This window comes from Macrobrachium nipponense, chromosome 15 (genome assembly GCF_015104395.2).
Source record: "Macrobrachium nipponense isolate FS-2020 chromosome 15, ASM1510439v2, whole genome shotgun sequence".
Taxonomy (NCBI): domain Eukaryota; kingdom Metazoa; phylum Arthropoda; class Malacostraca; order Decapoda; family Palaemonidae; genus Macrobrachium; species Macrobrachium nipponense.
In genome coordinates, this window is record NC_087208.1 from 33,059,972 (window position 1) to 33,081,227 (window position 21,256).

General features: G+C 44.0%; 1 protein-coding gene across 1 annotated transcript in view; it reads left to right on the top strand.

Moving 5' to 3' along the window:
- Positions 1-7,077: 7,077 nt before the first annotated feature.
- LOC135227071 (KICSTOR complex protein SZT2-like) overlaps positions 7,078-21,256 on the top strand; it is a gene marked incomplete at its 5' end in the record, with an annotated part of 399,314 nt that continues 385,135 nt past the window's right edge. Inside the window, 15 exon segments of the mRNA XM_064266896.1 lie at positions 7,078-7,298; positions 7,809-7,921; positions 8,077-8,092; positions 8,095-8,238; positions 8,382-8,487; positions 8,787-9,036; positions 9,480-9,635; positions 9,890-9,997; positions 10,250-10,373; positions 10,690-10,794; positions 18,850-18,995; positions 19,368-19,598; positions 20,058-20,136; positions 20,639-20,766; positions 21,118-21,227. Coding sequence (XP_064122966.1) covers positions 7,078-7,298; positions 7,809-7,921; positions 8,077-8,092; positions 8,095-8,238; positions 8,382-8,487; positions 8,787-9,036; positions 9,480-9,635; positions 9,890-9,997; positions 10,250-10,373; positions 10,690-10,794; positions 18,850-18,995; positions 19,368-19,598; positions 20,058-20,136; positions 20,639-20,766; positions 21,118-21,227 — 2,037 coding nt within the window.

Here is a 21,256-nt window from a genome sequence, read left to right on the forward strand (position 1 = left end):
GGACCTGTTCCTGTTGTTCCTGCTGTTGGTGGTGCTGTCACAGTCTCAGGTCTTTCCGGACAGGTGCAGTCGGGCCCTGTTGCTTCGCAACTGCCCCGGCTCCCTCCTGGATGGAAGACCTGACGTCTGTCCTGCGGAGCCTGGCGAGAAGAAGAGGAAGAAGAGGAAGATGTCGTCGTCGTCTTCGTCGTCTTCTTCGTCGTCTGCTGCCTCCTCTTCCCCTTCGACTTCTAAGGGGCTAAACAGCCGAAGAAGAAGAAGGCTGCCTCCTCCCCCCCTAAGAAGACTCCTTCGGGATCTTCTAAGGGCCCGGCTCGCTCAGGCGAGTCGGGAGCTCTTCTGCTGGTCCTCCTGTTCCTTCGGGAAACGGGGCCTGTCTCTCTTCTGCAAAGAAGAAGACGACGGGGACCAGAGGTGCACCAGCCTCGGCTGGTGCGTCCTCACCTGGTGTTAGCGGTTCTGCCGCTAAACCAGGTTCCTCCGTCCTCGGCCGCTTCTCGTGCGTTCAGAAGAGTACCGATACCGTGGACGCTCTTCCACGAGACCGTCCAGCCAAAGTCCTGACGTCCGAGCTCGCTCGCCGTCAAGACAGCGGCGCGGAGCAGAAGACTGGCGAGAGTCGTTGACACGACTCTACGCCCAGGTAGGACGCTCTCGCAGCGATCAACTGGCTGCTCGGGCTGACGTGACGGTCGCTGACCAGCCACGGGTTGAGGCGAGGAAGGGGCGTCCCCGCGGCCGCCGGTACCAGCCACGGCTGGTACCAGCGGCTCGACGCGACCGAGAGGACGCCTGGCCGGTCTCGACGCGACAGAGAGCCTAGCAGGTCACCTGACCGCCGCTCCCGTAGGGAGGGCCGGGCGGAGACGGTGACCAGCGGCAGCTCGCCTGACGCTAGAGATCGGTCTCGACGTTCTCAGCCGAGCCTATCGCCCCAGGCGAGCGGCAAGGCTAGGCCTGCTGCTCGATCGCCACCGCGGGTTGACGATCAGCAGCAGCCCTCCACGCACGCTGGTCCTGCCAGCGAGCGAGGGGGGAGCGTCAGGTCTGCCTCTCCCGTACCTTCAACCTCCTCGGGCTATACCGGGAGGAGCGAGGGTACCGAGGAGTGATCACGAGAGGTGCGCCGCTCGTGACCCAGCTATGACGCCGTATGGTTCAGGCACGGTTTTAGGACCGACCAGAACATACGCGCAAGTAGTGGAGGCGACCGTCAGGGGTCTGTCGCTGTTCCTCCTTCTGAAGGAGGAGTATCGCGGGACCTGTTCTTGCGGAGGGACTGGACGGTCCTAACTCCACAAGACGCAGTAAACTCCCGAGATACAGAGGAACTTTGCAGAAGTCATTAAGCTGATTCGTCAGCATAATGACCTTGCGGAAGGATCGCCGCTACCACCGGCAGAGCCCACGTCCCGGCTCGAATCATTTTGGTGGTCCCAAGAGGGAACCCAAAATGATGGTGGGGTTACCGCGATCAGAGCTTGCAGACTCAGTCCTGGATCAGGTGGAGAATCTCGCTCAGGACGGGAGGACTCGCTGAAATCCGGACGGTCTTCTAAGCTGCTTCTCCCCCTCTACAGCGTCAGAGGCGATTCTACGTGCCTTCGGAAGACCCGATACTGCCTAAACAGGTTAACCCGGAGTTAGCGAGGCTGACTCCAGGTGTGTCCCTGCAGCAGCTCCTGTCGGAGAACCTATGGTTCTCGCAGCAGGAGGCACTTGCCCTGGAATCTACGCTATGGCAGCGTTTCCAGGCAGTCTCTTGGTTGGATTGTGGTCCCTCACAATATCCAAAGTAGCGGCCGGCTCCGGGAGTTCTGCTCTCGAAGACGACGCTTCTTTTAGGAGACTGTGCCAGTCTGGAGGAAGAGCGATCTCTTACCTCGCCCATCAGACTGCTAACCTGTGGCCAACTTGGTTCTTCGACGTAGGGAAGCAGTCCTTACCCGAGTGACCAAGGGGGCCGGGGCGTGAGGCGGCACTCGGGCTTCGTTCGAATGGACCCATTAGGAGTTCCCCAGCTCTCTTTCCCGGAGAGATGGTGGACGCTGCGGTGGAAAGGCGGCGCACTGACGACAGTGACCGCTTAGTTCACCAGGCAGTCTCGAAGGTTACTGGGCAATCTCGAGCGACTGCGGCCAAACCAAAGAGGCTTGGCTAGCGCTTCCACGGCGGCGAAGACGGTTGCACCGTCCAAGCCCCGTGCGAAGACTCCTGCTGTTTCAACTTCTGCTAGAGGAGGCCGTAACCAGCCCTCCTCCCAACCCTCCTTTCCCCGAGGAGGTGGTGGAAAGAAGTCGAAACGAGGAGGGTTAAACGCTAGGACGGCGTTCCCCCTTAACCTGCTGCCGGAAGTGGGGGGGTGCCTGGTCGAGCCATTGGGCGACTTGGTGGGCAGCGCTACGGCGCCGAGAACTGGATAGTAGACGTCCTTCGGGAGGGGTATCTACTACCCTTCGAGTCTCGGCCCCCCCCTCATCTCCAAACCGGTCCATCTACAGACCTATGTCCGGGGGGTGGATCAGCAAAGGACAAACGCTCTTCGACAGGAGATCAAGACCATGCTGGCGGAAACGAGCTGTAGAAAATCGTGGAGGACCAGTCACCGTACCGGGCTTTTACAGCCGCCTCTTCCTAGTGGGAGAAGGCATCGGGGGGCTGGCGTCGGTGGTGATAGACCTCTCTCCCCTGAACCGCTTCGTTCGCACGACGCGGTGGCACGATGGAGTCGGCACGCTCAGTGCTCGACTCGATCAGGGGGAACGATTTCATGCTTTCAGTGGACTTGAAGACGCGTATTTTCAAATACCCATCCATCAGTCCTCCAGAAAGTACCTCCGCTTCATCTTCGACGGACGGTGTACCAATTCAGGGCACTTTGTTCGGTCTCTCAACCGCCCCACAGGTGTTCACGCGAGTGTTCACTCTGGTGTCAGCTTGGGCCCATTCGCACGGGATACGTCTTCTGAGGTATCTCGACGATTGGCTAGTCCTGGGCGAGCTCCCGCTCGCAGTTGCTACAGGACAGAGATCGACTCCTCAAGTTTTTGTCGCGATCTGGGGATCGTGATAAACTACGAGAAGTCCGATCTCGAAACCCAAGCAGAAGATGAAGTACCTGGGTATGCTGATAGACACGGTAGCAGGGCAGGTCTTTCCCGCAGACTTGCGTATCAGCAAATTCAGGGAGGCAGCGGCCGGTTCCTGTCTCGGCAGGAACAGGCAGCACAGCAAATGGCAAGTCGTGATTGGCCATCTGTCGTCACTCGAGAAGTTAGTCCCTCACGGGCGTCTTCACCTGCGGTCTCTCCAGTGGAGGCTAAGGGAGAGTTGGTCTCAGGCCAAGGATCCTCCTTACTTTCCCGTGGCTCTCACGGACAAGGTGAGGCAGGACCTAGCCTGGTGGCTCGACGACAAGAACCTCTTAGAGGAGTGCCCATACGCACTCCCCCCCCTCCCCCGGAGATGCTTCTGTTCTCAGACGCATGACCGAGGATGGGGCGCACACCTGGAGGAGTTTGCTGACTGCAGGGTGTGGGTGGGACCATCACGAAAAGCACCTTCACATCAATGTCCTGGAACTCAAGGCGGGCGTTCAACGCTCTCCGCCGAGAGTTTTTAGGACCGATTGGTGGGACACTCAGTGGTGTTGATGTGCGACAACACCACAGTAGTGGCATATGTCAACAAGCAGGGGGGGCTAGTGTCTCTTGGCCGCTCCATCAGTTGACGGTGCGGGGTGCCGAGTGGGCCACGCTCACTCGATAGACTGTCAGCAGCTACATTCCAGGCAAGAGGAAGTAGTAGCGGACAAGCTCAGCCGTCGGGATCAGGTGATAGGGACCGAATGGTCTCTACACCAAGACGTGGCGGAAAGGCTCTTCAAACCTGTGGGGGACGACGGTCGTAGACCTGTTCGCCACCCGGCACAGAAGCATTCTTAGGTTTTCTTTTTCAGCCGTGCCGGACCCATGGGCAGCTGCAGAGGACGCTCTCCAACACCCCTGGGACAACCTCTTCGCCTACGCCCTTTCCTCCCTTCTGTCTGATTCGGAAAGTGATCAGTCGAGCGCTGGTCACTCCCAATCTCAGAATGATCCTGGTGGCTCCCAAACGGCCTCAAGCCGTTTGGTATCCGGACCTGCTGGCTCTTCTTGCGGACGCACCGAGAGAGCTTACCCAGTTGGCACAACCTTCTAGCCCAGCCACACGTAGAACGGTACCACCAAGCAGTCCAGTCCCTTCAACTTCACGGCTGGCTGTTATCCACCATCTCTTGCGAACGAGAGGCTTTTTCTCGTAGCGCAGCAACAGAGATGGCTGGGACACGTCCGACAGTCCTCTGCAGCTGTGTACCAGGGGAAGTGGGCCGTCTTCTGTGGTTGGTGTCGTAGACAGGGTCTGTCTCCTCTCAGAGCCACTCTTCAGCAGGTAGCGGATTTCCTCGTGTTTCTTCGCCGAGAGAAGCTCCTCTCAGTACCCACCGTTAAAGGATATAGACCGCCCTGGCTCTCGTCCTAAAACTAAGGGGACTGGACATCTCGAATTCGTTCGAGATCTCCTTGCTAATGAGGAGCTTCGAAAGGTCTTGCCCACCCAGGGAACTCAGGCCCCCTGCTTGGGATGTGACTCTCGTCCATAGGAGTTTAGACTCGAAGACCCTTCGAGCCACTCCGAGAGTCGTCAGACAGGGATCTGACCTCAAGACCTTCTCTTCTGCTGGCCTGGCATCGGCGAAGAGAGTAGGGGAATTACATGGTCTTTCTTATGATGTTAAACACACCAGAGGCTGGGGATCTGTGACGCTCGATTTCGTCCCCGAACTTCGTAGCCAAGACTCAGAATCCGTCGATCCCTGACGACAGGTTCGAGTCTTTCACGATCCCCTCCCTTCTGGACTTCACCGATAATGATGCGGATGAGATGTGCTTGTCCTGTAAGGGCGCTACGGCGCTATCTGAAGAGAACTCGACACCTCCAGGCCTGAGTGTCGACCAGCCTCTTCGCATTAGCAACTGGGGTTACCGAATAAAGAAGTTTCCGCAAGAACCTGAAACACGCTTTTCTTCTTATCTGGCATAACGGTGAGGTGATCAGGTAGAGCGTGACGAGGCTGATTGGTAGCGACGACATTCCGTACGCTCCGACCGAGAGCCCACGAAGTCAGAGGTATCGGACCCTCCTTAGCGTTCCGTAAGAACTTCTCCGTGGCGCAGGTCCTGAAGGCGGGTGTCTGGGCCAACCAGACCACCTTCACGTCCTTCTACCTTCGGGATATTGCCCACAAGTCCTTGGATACTTTTTCCTTGGGACCTGTGGTGGCTGCTCAACACGTTGTTGTAAGCTTCCTACCCAGCACCCGAGCAGGCAGAACAGCATCGATTCCTGGTATGACTGGGGATGGAAAATGGAATGTGCGAATGAGAGAGTGACTGGCTTCTCTTCACCATCTTTCTCTACCTCTACCTGTGGGCAGAGGGATACGGTCGTTACCACGCTGGAAGGGAGTCAGATTGCAGGTAAGCTATTCACAGAGCTCCATCCTATCTCTTTAACTAGAGAGGAGTGTATATCCACCACTTTCTCCAACAAGGGGGAGAAAGTGGATGCCTACATGAGACAAACCCATTACTTTATATTTGCTCATGTCACGGAAAAAGAAAAATTCTTACAATGCTGGTACGAAGAGATACGCTTGCCTCTCTCTTGTAGTACTCGGCCCAGAGGTGCACAGCCCGATCAATCGGACAGAGGCTTGGAGTCCTCCCTCGCTCTTACGACCAGGGAGGCATTCAGGGATGGACGAAACACCATCTGTTCATCAAAAAGACTCAGATTCCTCACCAGAAGTGAGTCTTCCTATTGTTAAAGGACCGATGGTTTGTATTACGTATCGGAACAAATGACAATTTGTCGAAAATTGCATTTTTCCTAACTATACAAACCTGAGGTCCTTTACATATAGTCCCTCTCATGCCACCCCTCACTCTGCGTATTTTGCATGGGCCAAAAGCAAAAGTGATTTGTTTACCTGCCGCGCGATCGATCGGACAAGCAGTTAACTACCGTTCTCCCTGTTCGAAGCTTACGACCGTTCCAGCTGCCGCTAGCTACTTCCTATTGTTAAAGGACCTCAGGTTTGATATGTTAGGGGAAAAATGCAATTTTCGACAAATTGTCATTTTACAAAAAACATCATATATCATTGCCTCTTTCTGAATCCTAGACACTCCATTTCTGAAAAGAAATTCAGAGTTTGTTTGATGGCTGGTGGGTAGGAGGGCATATGCAATGTCCTTGACCCTCTGGTTGTTTGTCTCTGGTTTCCTTGTAAGAACCTCTCTTATTGAGTGACTGTCTTCCTGTCAGCAAATATCTCCTTTGACACTTGGCTGACTGTAGCTTCAATTTTTACTTCACTACTTTCATGCTGATTTTCTGCAACATACAACATACTTTTCTTTTCTACTTATTTGAAGCAAATTATTTTAACAATTGATTTAAAAAAAATGTCATGTATCATTCTTTGTATAAAACATTTTTCACCAGTGGGTAGTGCTTTGCATCTTTCTTTTCCTTGTTTGGTAGTAATTACTTGAGTTAATTTTGAGAGAATTTTTATTACTATACATGAATGTTATTTGTGTATCATTGTTTATATTTTAAGAATGATCATGTATTTGCATAGTAAGCTTACGAAGTGTTATGAAGTCCTGTGCTATTGCTCTCATTTTTTTACTACTCATTTATTGCTATTCTTATATTTATTGGCATTAATTATTATTTTGCTGTTATATTAGATGTTAGTGTTAATATCTTGAGTCTGCCTCCTCAGTTTTAGTTCAGACAATGATAATTGTGATGGTTAGTACAACAATCATATGCAAATTAACACAATATTTTGTAAAAACTCATCATTTTCTATGAGGCTTGTCTCCCACCCTACTCACTTCTCAAGCCCAAGACTATCCAAGGACTGAAGTCCTTCCCTGCTGCCAACCAACTATCAGGCAGTATATTTTTAATTGTTTTTCTAAAAGACTCAAAGACTGTTTTTTAAAAAATCTGATTTTTCAGGTATTGTTGTCATAACTGATGGGGTAATCAGCCTCCCAGATGCCACCATGTTTGACTCACTTCTAGTTCAGTTGAGAAACCAGACCATTGCTTGCAGTTTTCTCCAGCTTGGCTCTGTGTATCATCCACAAGCATCTCTAGGATTTGTGCCATTTTCTGACCTTATGCACTTTTTAGCTATGGCAACTTGTGGGGCTTACATGTCAACCTTACCACCCATAGTAAGTACAGTTGAGATGTATGTTGATTTTGTATTAAGGTACAATACAAGGTTCTTTGAATGAATCCGTGCTGGTATTTATTTTTTATTTTTTTTTTTTTTATTTTTTTTTTTTTACAAATGTTGGTATGTTTGAAGTTAACGGCGCTGTAATTGTCAAGGGTTAAAGTTACTGTGTCTTGCATGTAGGGTTCTTGAAATATTTTCTGAGGTAAGGAAAGGTCTTGTTCGATACAAACTGACTGTTTGGTTATATGGAAATATATATGGAATTCTTGTTATATGGAACTAAGATAAAGGAAATTTTGAGTTCGTAGATATGTGATAGGAAATTTGAAAGTGTAGTTTAATTTTGGTGTGGATGCTGCTTCAGCAAATATCTCCGCAGACTGGCTATATATTTTTGTTGCACAGTATAAAGCATCATTAACTAAAGGAGTAATGGCGAAATAACTTGTGTTGAAAATGAACATTTATGTTGGTTACTAGGGAATTCCTTTTTCTTTTACAGGAAGATGATTATGAATATGACATGAATGAGTACCACAAGTCCCTTCTTTTGTGGGGGTTTCAGAACTTCATGCATGGATCAATGTAGAGAATGGATATTATGCCACCTAGCAGGTAAGATTAATTTGACCTTAATTTTGTTTGGTTAATTTTTGATATGGCATTGCTGCTTTAGTGCATTGTCATACAAGATTAAAGAGGCAACATTTCACTGACATTGCATCTTATTTGTTTTGTTAAATGTCCCATTTCTTATTTCTTTTTGACAGGTTCTTCAATTTGCAGCCCCCATTTTTCAAGAAGCAACCGAGCTCATAAGAAAGAAAGAGAAAGAGACGCAGTTAAATACAACGCTCAATGCTGTCTTGTCTTGTCGTTTGAGGGAGGGCTACACAATCAAAGAAGTTGCTGTATCAGATGATCAAATACAAGTAATCAAATATTCATTCAACATATTTATTAGAGTTGTAATTCACTATATATTTTTCCATTTCTTGTATTTATATTTTGCAGTGGTTAGGAATTTTGGGGGAAATTTTATTAACACTAAAATGTCACCTATTTTTTATTACAGCTAATTCTAGTCTTACCATGGAAGTACTCCATTTTCATTGAGTATCACATGAGAGCTTTATGGCCACCAACGCAGTCATCTGTCCATACCGAAGTCTGGATAGAAGGTAAGTAAAAACTGTATTTTCATTTTTGTAAGTTGCTGAAATGATTGAATGATAAATGTCTTCTTTCTTCAGCCTCTAACTTTGGTTTCTTTCTCAAGCTAAGTAAATTTGATTCATTCATATTTATTGGTTTATTTATTAATTAACTTTTCCCATAATTTGTCTATCCTGATTCTGTCTGGAAGAGGTTTCAGCTGATGATTCAAAGAAAAGCTTTTGTTATTCTATTAAAAAAGGGTGATTAGTTAACAAGGTATTTAGAAAGACAGTAAAGATTTTGAAATATTTTCTTCCGACAGCAACGTACGAGTTCTTAAACGATGTCACAAATGACCTGAACCACCAACTGCGTTCCAAGTATCGCCAGCGCATGGTTGCCAAATACTGGAGCACTTTGCAGCATCTTCGAGAAACAGATATAAGATTGGTTGAATTCCAGTCATTTACTTCTAACCAGGTGTACTTCACGATTCCAGACTGTGTGAAGAGTGGCTATCCAGTGTTTTACTTAAATCCTGGGCAGAGTCACCCAATTTCAGCTGGAGCGAGGTAAAATTCTTAAGGGATAGTCTGTGAATTTGAAATAACATTTTGAGAAGGCTGATGAGGAGGACTTATAATCTTAGTGGCATAGTTTTTTCTGAAAGATTTATGGGAGGTATTTTGGTACAGTATACTTTGTTTCCCAGGGAGGTTATATTATTTCATTGCTTTGAGGAGTTAGTTGTTTAATGTATATGTCCATGTCACTTAAAATCACTTATGGATTACAGAAATAGTTTATAAATCAATAATAATTATGCATACGTACCACTGAAATTATGTGTTTATAAGAATGTCTTATCATTACTATATTGTAGCATATGCAGTGTACATAAAGTAGTATATACATATACACTTGATGAATCAGTCCTATTAAAATACAGTATTATGCTGAACTAATATGCTAATCAGACACAAAATTTATTTACGTATATTTTTTCCATTTTTAGTGATCAGTTTCCTCAGTTTGCGACATTCTGGAAACTTGTGTGCTCGTTGGACACAAATATCTGGCAGAAATGGATGCACACACACCGCATAGGCGTCATCTTAGAACACGATCACCCTCTGCCGAAGAATCTGCATATTACCAATGCGAGTGGCAGGTGAGTCTCTTTTCATACAAAGTATTTTGGAGAGTTTATGCACATCTGAATATCTTATCTTCTTAGATGTATTATTTTTTGTGGAACTCTGTCTTGAGTAAATCTTCTGGTACTTTTTTTTTGAGTGAACATCATATTCTTTGGAAGCTTGAATTCAAGTCAATGGGCCCCTGTGGGCTTGTTTCATATGAATCAGGTTCATCTTCTGAATCATGGTTTTTAATGATGCTTTGTTTCTCATTTGTTTCATGAAGATATGGTATCGTCCAGTGTCGTCAGGCTGAGTTGGCTCTCACGACTCTTCTAACCGACTGGTGTGACTTTGTGCTGATTGAAAATCATTCCTACGTCAAGTTCCTTCGGTGAGGGTTTTTATGTGTTTCTCTTTAAATTTGCAGAATTGCCTAGGTACAAGGAATGAAGCAGACATTTTTAATTGTTGGTCATTAAATGTAATTCTGTCTTGAGTTGTACTTAGGATGAGGTTATGTAATTGCTGATATACTACTGCTTATAACGCTTGTGAAATTGATTACTCGTGTGAAATATGTAGCATTGGTATTCAGAGCAACAGTGTACTCCTTTCATGCTCATTAACTTCATTCGGTTTTCAGTGAGGATGAGCCTGAGAAGCCTCCTATATCTTTCTTCGTTGTGAGAATTATGTCGAAGCCTCCCCCTTGCATTGTCATTCGGATTGCATTTTTGGGGGGTACTCCAGGAAATATAAGAAATCAAGTAAGTAATGATACATAGTACTGGTGGCTAGTAAGTAGACAGCTTGTTTATTTATGCCTGTCAATTCAGTTTCACTCTTGGCATTTGGAACTTAGGTATACTGATATTCTAGGTGGTTCACACTGTAATTTGACCAAGAAACTGGAATTGTTTGAATATATTGTCTGTTGATGCTTTTGTTGATTCCAACTGGTATATAATTAATGAGGTTCTGAGGGGTGTTATAGTGGTTGATAAATATTTATTTTTTGTTGTGTTTTCTCCTTTGTAAATTGCCAGAAGATAGGCATTAACTTACATCATTACATGTCAACAGCTTGTGAGGCACCTCAGCGAACGAATTCAGGGGCTAACATTCCCATCTCGTATGGGCCTCAGTGATCGCAGTAAATCACTATCACCGTCAACTCATCAGTCTGAGGTAAGTCATCTCTTTTCTTGTACTTTAGGGTTGTCTTTGTGGCTGAAGGTGTGTGTTTTTGGAGACAGCGTGCTGGCCCTTTGATCACAAAGCTACTTATGCTGGCCATGTAGTCCAGTGTAGGTATTACAGGCAGTCCCCGGCTTACGATGGGTTCGGTTTACGATGCTCCGAGGTTACAACGCTTTTCAATTATATTTATCATACATTATTTCCAGGTTTACTACTTTTACAATGCTGATTGGGAGGCAGAAGAAATATGACTCCTAAAAAGCAAATAATCAATATTTAAAGGTTTTTGATGAAAAATGCAATAAGAATGCAGTTTACATAGTTATTACTGCACCCAAAGCATTAAAAGTAAGGTTTTCTTAGGATTTTTGACGACGTTCCGGCTTACAGCGATTTTCGGCTTACAGCGCATCTCAAGAACAGAACCCCCGTCGTGACCCAGGGACTGCCTGTACTTAAAAGATTCTTTGCTGCAACCCTTTTATTCACTTCCTATTACTGTACCCCCATTCATATTATTTTCCTTCCATCTTGTCATCCACCTCCCCTAACAATTGTTTTCATACATTCAACTTACCTGTCAGATATATACTAGCTATCGACTCCCGTCGTCCCCGACAGAAATTCGAATTTCGCGGCACACGACTACAGGTAGGTCAGGTGATCTACCTGCCTGCCGCTGGGTGGCAGGACTAGGAAACTATTCCCGTTTTCTAATCAGATTCTCTCTGTCGCTGGGAAGGTAAACATATGTTTGCTTCTCCCTCCTGATTTGATTTTCAGTGTTTCATCGCCATCGATCTTCTGGGCCGACTTTTACAGGGAAGTACTGGATCGGTGGTGGTTTGGCATACGTTTTTAATAACTTTTTAATAACTTTTAATGAATTAACTTCGAAGTTTTCGAAGAAGTAGAGTATGTGTACTACCGAAGTTTTCGGTAGACAATTACATAGTTTGCAAGAAAGGGAAATATAAATATTTATTCATTGATAAAGTGTAATAAATGTTGTTAGAATTTGATTGAGGAAAATAAGGTAACTTCCTATTGGAGGAAGTCAGAAAACATAGAACTAGATATTGCTTTTGCTTTGTAGAAGCTTTAATAGCCCTCCGTTCTTGACAAGCAGTTTATAATATTAACCGGTACTAGTAGTGTTTTTGTTTTCCTCATCACCTTCTTACTTCACAGAAACTACAAATTCATTTGCAATTTGAAGATAAGGAATGTAGCAAGATACGAGCTATTATAAGGTAAGAAGTGATTATAGTGTTCCCCATTGCAATAGAGGGTGCGTCTGATCGGCTCTGTCTCGCTCCCAGGCCTAGACCTCTCCCAAGCTCCCTGGCCCGGAGGAGAAGGAATGTCGAAAGCCGTACGGAGGTTATGGAGAACCCCCACCATTAGGCAGGCGTCCCCCTCGTTCCGGTTCTGTAGAACGTCCCAGACTTGCCAGGGATAGCCATTGGAAAGGCATCCTAATTCAATGTGTTCCCCTTTTTATTATCGTCTTGACGAATAAGGAGTAAACATTCAACGGCGTATATTAAATGAAGACGCAAGATAATCTCGTTCTGGCTATCGGAACCTCAGAAGAGACGGAGAAAGGAGAAGTATAGGAAAAAATATATCTATTCTGAGAAGAACGAATTAGATATTAAAAGAATATTTGTTGATCGAATGAATTATATGGATCTCGTTTAGTGAGTACACATATATATAACTTTTAAGCTTCTAGCTCCTGGGGCATGAAGCTCCGGTGGGTAACGAGGCTCAATGCGCCTAAAGCGTCTGAAACAAGGCGCAAAGCGCCTGAAACAAGGCGCAAAGCGCCTGAAACGAGGCGCAAAGCACCTGAAGGGCCTGAATATGGGCGCAAAGCGCCTGAAGACTATGAACCAGGATCTTTATCGGAAATGGAAGTCCTTCTCATTCAGAAGAAGGGAGGGCTATGTCGAAAATGGAAGTATTGTCGAATTCTAAGCAAGAACAAATGTACAAGAGATCGGAACCTTCCGCACACAGGATCTTCCAGAAGGCGGAAGATTCCAGATTCGAATAACCTTCCAGACGTACAGAACTTTCCAGGCGAGGATCTTTTCCTTTCAGATGCTCCGAACTTTCCACAGAAAACTTTCCAAGGGCGATACGTCTTCTAGGATCCAGAGTTAATTCTGATCACGATACTCCCTCCCAGGCGCCAGTAGTATTTTCGGAACGCGATACTCCTGCCAAGCACCAGGAGTATTCCGACAGAGCACGATACTCCTCCCAGGCGCCAGGAGTATTCGGAACGTGATACTCCTACCAGGCGCCAGGAGTATTCTAGGCAAGATACTCCTGCTTAGCGCCAGACACTTTCTCCTACAAGAAGAGCCTGACAACCGCCGAGAGTCCTCCAGGCGAAGGGTGAAAGACATTCGAGGCTTCTCCTGATAGGGACGGGAGTTGTCGCGCAGGCGGCCGTTGCCCTTGTCAGGATCGTCTTAATGCAATAAAGGCAAGAGCAAGTTCGGTTTTTTCCAGGCAGGGACTCAAGATGTAGCACAGGCTGCCGTAGCCCTTGTCAGGTTAGAATCGGTACTGCGAATAGCCCTTCACCTTTCGCAAAGGAAAGCGCTCTCCTTCGGTTGCTCAATCTTGCCCCAAATGAGGAATGGAAGATAGAGCATAATTGAATGTGGAATTAGTCAGTATTAGTAAGAGGATATTAAAATCATCCTCCTTCTAAAAAAAAGATTGCAACCACCATTTACAGAAAGAGGGGCAATCGTTGGAAGTTGAACAAGATTCGTACGAGCTCTCATTCATTGATTGAAGCTCTTCCGATAAGAAAGGCGTAAAATACGGACTTATCTCCAAGATAATAAAAGCTGGAGAGATTCTCTTCGATCCTCGGTCGTCATTTGCAATATCTTTCGACTAATACTCATTCGGGATTATTGACGAAATGAACGAAGAGAGTAAGATTTCTATTCTTTCTCTGCATGTCGGAAAGGAAAGAGTGTCGTAGAAGGCTTGCTGTATATGACTACTGAATGACAAGTCATATACGCATATCATAGTTGCCTTTCTGGTTCGCTACGGAATTGTCTATATCCTTACAGGATTTTCCTAGTAAAGACTTCGCTTAAAAGGTTTGTTACGACAATACCTATTCAGCCTCGGTATTTAACAAAGGTTGTTTGCCTAAAATTTGCATTATTGAGAGCTTTCTTAGACTCGAGAATAATTTATTATATCCATTCATTGAAGGGAGTAACTGGCAACTCAGAATGAATGCAGCCAGGCAGTGAACGACACGGCTGTAATTGTGAGCCAATCTAGTACATCCGGTTCTCGTCGTGAACGGTTGGTTACATCTTTCTCTCCTAAAGGATCGAATGCTTCACCGTATATTCCCATACAATCAGGGACTTAACCACGAATTGAGGGGATTTTTTAGGCAAACATGAATAACATCGTATTCGTTTTGCTAAGGATATCTCTCTGCCTCGGCGAGGAAAGAATGTAGTAGAAATTCACCTTAAGATAACGATACGCTTAAGCCTTATGCACACACGTGGTTAATTACAGCGTTCCTACTATCCTTACAAGAGTTTCCTAGATGAATGCTGTTTACCACAATGTGATAGGATTATAAAGAATTTTAATTCGGCAGAGCACGATTTAACGTTCATTGGAAAGAGTTGTCAGACCCTGCGGAAAATATTCACAGATATCTTCGCAAGGCAGAAGATGAACGACCTTCGTATAGATTGCTTCCTTTTCCTCGAAACAAGGAGAGGTATCAAGATACGCCATCTTTAAATTAATAGGGGAATAAAGACTTTAGTCCTTTTTTTTTTTCCCCTAGTTGTATATATTCTTAACACATATTAAAATAAATGGGCGTCTAAGGAAGAAGATGAATGCATCATTTTGGCAATAAAAGGTTGGATTCACAGAAGTCACGTTCTTCTTTCAGCATGTGTCGGAAGGTTTTTCTAAGAGATTTGATCGGAATCTATTATAATATTGGACCTGAAAAACCTATTCATCTGAGTCTGTCTGCGGGCAGACTGACCAGAAGTAATATGAATGAGAGGATTTTTCAAGGGAAGCTTGATAATTCCTTTAAATATGTTAAAGACATAGAGTTGCTGCAGATCGTGCTAGATAGAAAGGGGAAACTGTCCTCTTCCGATACCTCTGTGAACCACTATAATGGTTTTCTTCCCTTTCAGAGGGAAGAATCACCTTGGTGAATTTTATGCTATCAATGAACACAGTGAAAAGATATATTCTGTCTAGACAAAGAATATTAGAGATAGTAGAGAATTAAGATCTTCGGGATCTTATACAATACCTCTATACGATAAGAGTAAGAGATCTTATACTTAGAATGGGATCCTAATTTGGGCCTCAGATTCCGTGTTCCGACAAGATGGAACTGCTCCTAATCAAATGTTTCTCTTGGTCCTAACGATCAAAAGGACAGTGAAATTTTGGGCTTTAGAATCTGGAATCAAATTCTATGACGACTCGGCAATGGGTTCTTTGGCCAGCATAGTATGTTTGGCAAAGAGAACTAAAGCCTTTTATTCCTGGACAACGCTTTTAGATAGAGGTTTTCGTTGTCCGGGTAATGTAGTGACCATGGTCATCTACAGAAGAAGAAAAAGGTTTTTAAAACCGTTTTACTGACAGAGTCTTTGGAACGCGAGAAGGGTGGCTCAAACTACTTCCCAAAAGGTTCAGAGAGATACATTCAAGAGCTAGAAATCAACCAATTTTCAGCTCAGAATCTCTTTAAATTCCAAGCTCCTTCCCTTCTTCGGGCAAGGATAGGGAAGCTTCTGCAACGAGAAAACTCATCAACCATGTAGGAGGACTCGTTAGCAACGGAAGTATGCAATAAGGATCCTCCTCGGAGGAAGACTTGTCTCTTGGACTTTTGAGATTTTTTTTTCCTATTGTCTACTGGATGGAGCGGACTAAATTGTGATGAATGTGCAGGGAGCAATTAGCGTCTTTGGTAGGAGTACTTTCTAAAGATCCTACTCGTAAAAAGGATGACAGACTTCTGATTAAGAGATCCAAATACCGATCCTCCTGTCGGGCGCGACGAACCTACAGGGGAGTTGTCGCACAAGCGGCCATCTCTGGGGGGAGCGATGCGTTAGGCAGGCGAGACGTGGGAAAGGAAGTAACTCCTGCCAAGCGTCTGCGCCAACTAGGAGCCAGGGCGCCAAGTAGGCGCAAAGAGCCTGACTTTACTGTAGATCGTTTCTAGGTCCAGATCTTCTTCCAAGCAACAAGAGCCAACTGGAGAAGAGAGAACTCCTGATAGAGTATAGCGCCCGCTAAGCGCAATATACTTGCCCATTCGAAAGGCCATTCCATCAGCGATACTCCTACCAAGCCACAGGAGTATTCGGAACTAGATGCGCCTTCCATAGGTCAGGAGTATTCGGGAAGAGATACTCCTGCCAGGCGCCTTGAGTACTCTGACCTCGATACTCCTCCCAGGAGCCAGGAGTATTCTAGACTTTTTACTCCTACCAGGCGCCAGGAGTATTCGAAGCGCGATGTGCCTACCAAGCGCCAGGAGTATTCTGAGCTTAATACTCCTAACAGGCGCCAGGAGTATTCGGAACGCGATACTCCTGCCAAGCACCAGGAGTATTCCGATGAGCACGATACTCCTCCCAGGGCGCCAGGAGTATTCGGAACGTGATACTCCTACCAGGCGCCAGGAGTATTCCGATCACGATGCTCCTCCTAGGAAAGCGATACTTCTGCCAGGCGCCAGGAGTATTCCGAGCACGATACTCCTCCCAGGCGCCAGGAGTATTCGGAGAGCGATACTCCTGCCAGGCGCCAGGAGTATTCAGAGGACGAGGAGTATTCCGATCGCGATACTCCTCCCAGGCGCCAGGAGTATTCGGAGCTTAATACTCCTAACAGGCGCCAGGAGTATTCGAAGCGCGATACTCCTGCCAGGTGCCAGGAGTTATTCGAAGCGCGATACTCCTGCCCAAGCGCCAGGAGTATTCGAAGCGCGATACTCCTGCCAGGCGCCAGGAGTATTCGTAAGCGCGATACTCCTGCCATCGCCAGGAGTATTCTGAGCTTAATACTCCTAACAGGCGCCAGGAGTATTTGAGCGAGATGCGCCTTCCCAGGGGACGGCAGGAGTATTCGAAAAGAGTTTTACGACTGTCAGGCGCCAGGAGTATTCTAAACAGGATACTCCACTACGCGCCAGCCAGGCGGCAAGCCAGGCGTTAGGCTTCATCCAGATGAGATCCAGTTCAAAGAAAGTCCTAGTCTTCTTTGAAACAATGGTGATCTCTAAAGCACTTCATAATGATTGATGATACCTTCAAACAGCTGAGAATTTAAAAAGCTCATGAGTGCGAGCTTTTGCAAATTCTTTGTTCTTTTCGTAACAATATGTCAGGAAGACATATTAGTTTAACATATGAGAGATGCAACTATGTGTTGACTGCTCATTACACAAAGGATTCAAGTTACCTACGAGAGATTCTTCTCTCTTGGTTTATACGTATCAGCGGATACGTTGCTGGGATAAGGAGCCGACACTGGATCCTTTAATAATGAGGTGAATTTATTTTAACTCAATGATTTTTATTGGAGGTTTGAAAGGAGTTTGGGGGATAACTCTCTTTCAATTTAGCGCGAACCCTCATGTTAGGAACAGGTGATCGGGATCGGTGTTGCGCTCCTTAAATAAGTGCGTGTTGTCATATAAGCGGATGTGCTCCCATTGAAAAACAAACGCCAGTTAGGTTCTGTCGAGTAAGTGGAAGAGACCCCATCGACAGACCCACAAGAACTCTTGGCCACAGATCACTATCTCGCTAAGGCTCTTGAGATGAAGCAGACTCCTATGCAATAGCTAGGAAGTCAATCCTTCGTCTAGAACACAGAGGAACTAAGGTCTATAAATACCTACAACATATGTTGTTTACCTGTCTAGTCAGTAATTAGCTGTCTCTTGCCCTCCACCAAAGGGTGTCAATCAGCTATGTATATATCTGACAGGTAAGTTGAATGTATGAAAATGATATTGTTATGATACAATAAAGTTCATACATACTTACCTGGCAGATATTATACCTTAAAGACCCACCCAGCCTCCCCGCAGGAGACAGGTGGAAGAGAGAATCTGATTAGAAAACGGGGAATAGTTTCCTAGTCCTGCCACCCAGTGGCAGGCAGGTAGATCACCTGACCTACCTGTTAGCGTGTGCCGCGAAATTCGATTTCTGTCGGGGACGACGGAGTCGATAGCTATGTATATCTGCCAGGTAAGTATGTATGAAACTTTATTGTATCAACAATATCATTTCATTGTGCAACTGTGAGGTTTTCCTCCTGTTACGCCTTTCAAACCTTTCTTCTGTCATTCTCTTTCATTTTTCATCTGATATCTTTAGTATTGTGTCACTCAGCTATTCAGTGGCTTTACTTTAATCCGTTGTTAATTGTTCTTCATGACCCAGTTGTTAAACTCAACAACAATGACAAGTTTTCCCCTTTGCAAAAAAAAGTAAAGATTGTTGGTAGAAGGGTATATTAATTTTTATAACATCTTGATCCTGCTTTTCCATGGCAACTTGACCTAAAAGTAGATATGTAAACACAAAAATTACAATGATCATTCACTGTAGATCCAAGAAAAGAAACATGCAAGGGTGACTCAGTTCTGAAGTACAGTTATTGTAGATTGCATTGTCATCAATTATGTTAATTATAAAGCAAAAAATATCAAGTTCATGTATGGTATAGAATTCAGAAGGTCATAGTAGTAATTTATATTCATTTAAGAGAAGGGCTGCACTATAAACAAAATGAAAAAATTTATTTGCTATACATAGATACCAGCGAGAATGCCAGTACTAGCGGGAAGAGGTACTTCCCATTGAAGTGGACTTCAAATGAGGTACTTTAAATTGGGATTAATATTACTATGAGGATCAAGGAAGTTATGACATTTACTTGTAAAAGTATGTAAATGTAAATTTATTTTTTCAGGAAAAACTCAATGAAGGTGTTGGAATGACACTCTCCCCTGCCACAGAACTCAGGGAAACAGGGCTTCGACCTGTGCTGACTCGCGCAGCCTCCAATATTCCATGTTGTGTCACCACGCATAAACCTATTGAAAAAATTCTCATATGGTAAGTTTTATGTGTGGTTATGTTATTCTTTTTCATGTGAATATTAATAATACGTATATCACTGTTTATCTTTAGCGTTTATAAAATAAGACATTTCAGCTTAAACTGAAATACAAGACATGAAAGGATTGAACTACTAGTTTTAAAAAATTTTTGTCTTTATACCCATATTGACTAGAATAGTTGATAAATGTTTGAAATATGTATTGAAAGACTACTAATTTTTATTTTGGATGTTTAATGCTTTTTCCCCACATGATCAGAAGGTTATTAGAAGCAAGAGAGAGTATTACTGTGATTAATTATTTACATGTTAGTGAATAAATGTTTCATGTCACAATTATGACGACCCATTATTTCATCATGAACTAGGTATGAGAAGGTTCCAAGTAATCTGTTGAGTTGTATTGTGCAAGAAAGCTCTAGCAGTGCATCTACTAGATATGTTCACTCTAACCTGGGAGCCACCAAGTCGGCAACCAACAACATGTCCCTGCTCTCTCGTTACTTACACCACAGAAGATGGATTTGGTCTGTCCAAGCTCCCAGCGCTCCAGCTGTCTCCCTCAATGCTGTTGCCAGGATTCTGAATACTTTAGCGAGGTTTGTGATCTTTATGATTATTAAGCTTTGATCCTGTGTTGTCAGCCACTCCTTGTATGATCCCTATCTTTTTAGGAAGTAGAAAATTCTGCAAGGCAATTGACTCCTCGTTATTTTTCGCACTATTCTGAATTTCTAATGTTTTTTTTTTTCTTTAGATTTTGAATTTTCTTCCATGATAAGGGATATGTTTTCAACATGTTTAAGAATTATGATTTTTTGTAACTGCAGATTTTTTGTGATATTATATTTTTTGTCAGAAGTATACTTAGTTGTTTTTATATTTTATGTCAGAAGTATACTTTAGTTTTTTTTATATTTTTTGTCAGAAGTATACTTAGTTTTTTTGTATTTTATGTTTACCCTTCACCAAAGAGTTAATTTGGACTATATATTCATATTTTATCCATATTAAGTTTTCTAATGTGAACTAAATTAGATTTTTATTGTTTTTTACAGAATACGTCTTCAAGAAGGATTCAACTTTGCATATTCCTGCAATGGGATCATCACAATGGTGCGGGAATTTGATATGAAGGTAAATTTTATTTTTACTATGATAATTTTGCTTTTGTCTGTTTAGATGTATGTTTTGATGGTCTGGAACCAAATTATGGTACTAAATTTTGTATATGTATTTATCAGTTCTGTCAATGTATAAGACGAGAACTCATATGACGTGTTTAATATAGTATCAAGTTTGTTTGCTAGAAATAAAATTGCCTATGACATTTAAAGAGACAAAGATCAGGAATACTGTTCTTTTGTGTAATGTTTGATTGAATGAAGTATGTAATTAGTACATATGTAAATGGTCCTTTATAAACCTCCAGTTATTAAAGAAAGGGAACATACTGTATGGGAATATTGATATTTCCTTTATATTCTATTGTCTGGATGAGTGTTCTAGTAAATTATCTAGCGTTTACTAATTTTAAGACCTTAGTTTAATTGAGGTTTTTTTACAAAATAATGTTGTTATAATCCTTTGAACTGCTATTGCCCATTCTTAGGACCTAATGAATTTTAATGTTGTACAGCTTGAACTTCGAGAGAGCGATGACAATGGACTGTTAGAATCTAATGTCGAAGGCAGTCTGGAAACGTTTCCATGTGTTGCTCAGTATGTTATTTTTCCACCACATGTGACCAACTCAGCTAGAGAAAGGTAAGAAAATCTTATCATTTATGGTAGTTTTTCATACTTGCTCTTAGATTTCATAGGCACATTTTGCATTCCAAATTTCAGTTTCGTACTTGAAGGAAGAAGCATTGTACAGTTATATGTAAAAATATGTTAGTATAGTGTAAATAGCATTTTTTAAATTATATATCATTTAATCAAAATCAGGATAAACATAGCTTTAATATATAATTCTATAGATTTTTCCAAACATTTTCTTTTGGCAAGAGGTAAAACTATTTAATTTTGAAAAATCCTTTTAAAAAAGACCTAAAAATAGGACAATGAATGTAACTTCACTGAATTATTGTTTGACAAACAACCTTGTATTTCCAGCACTGTGGATGAGGACTGGGAAGAAGGTGACAGTATAGAAGCAGATGGAGAGTTGCAGGTTGTAACGGAATGCTGGATCGAGCCACAGAATGGTGCCGTCATATCCCCCTTTCACCCCATGTGGAGCATTACCATAACT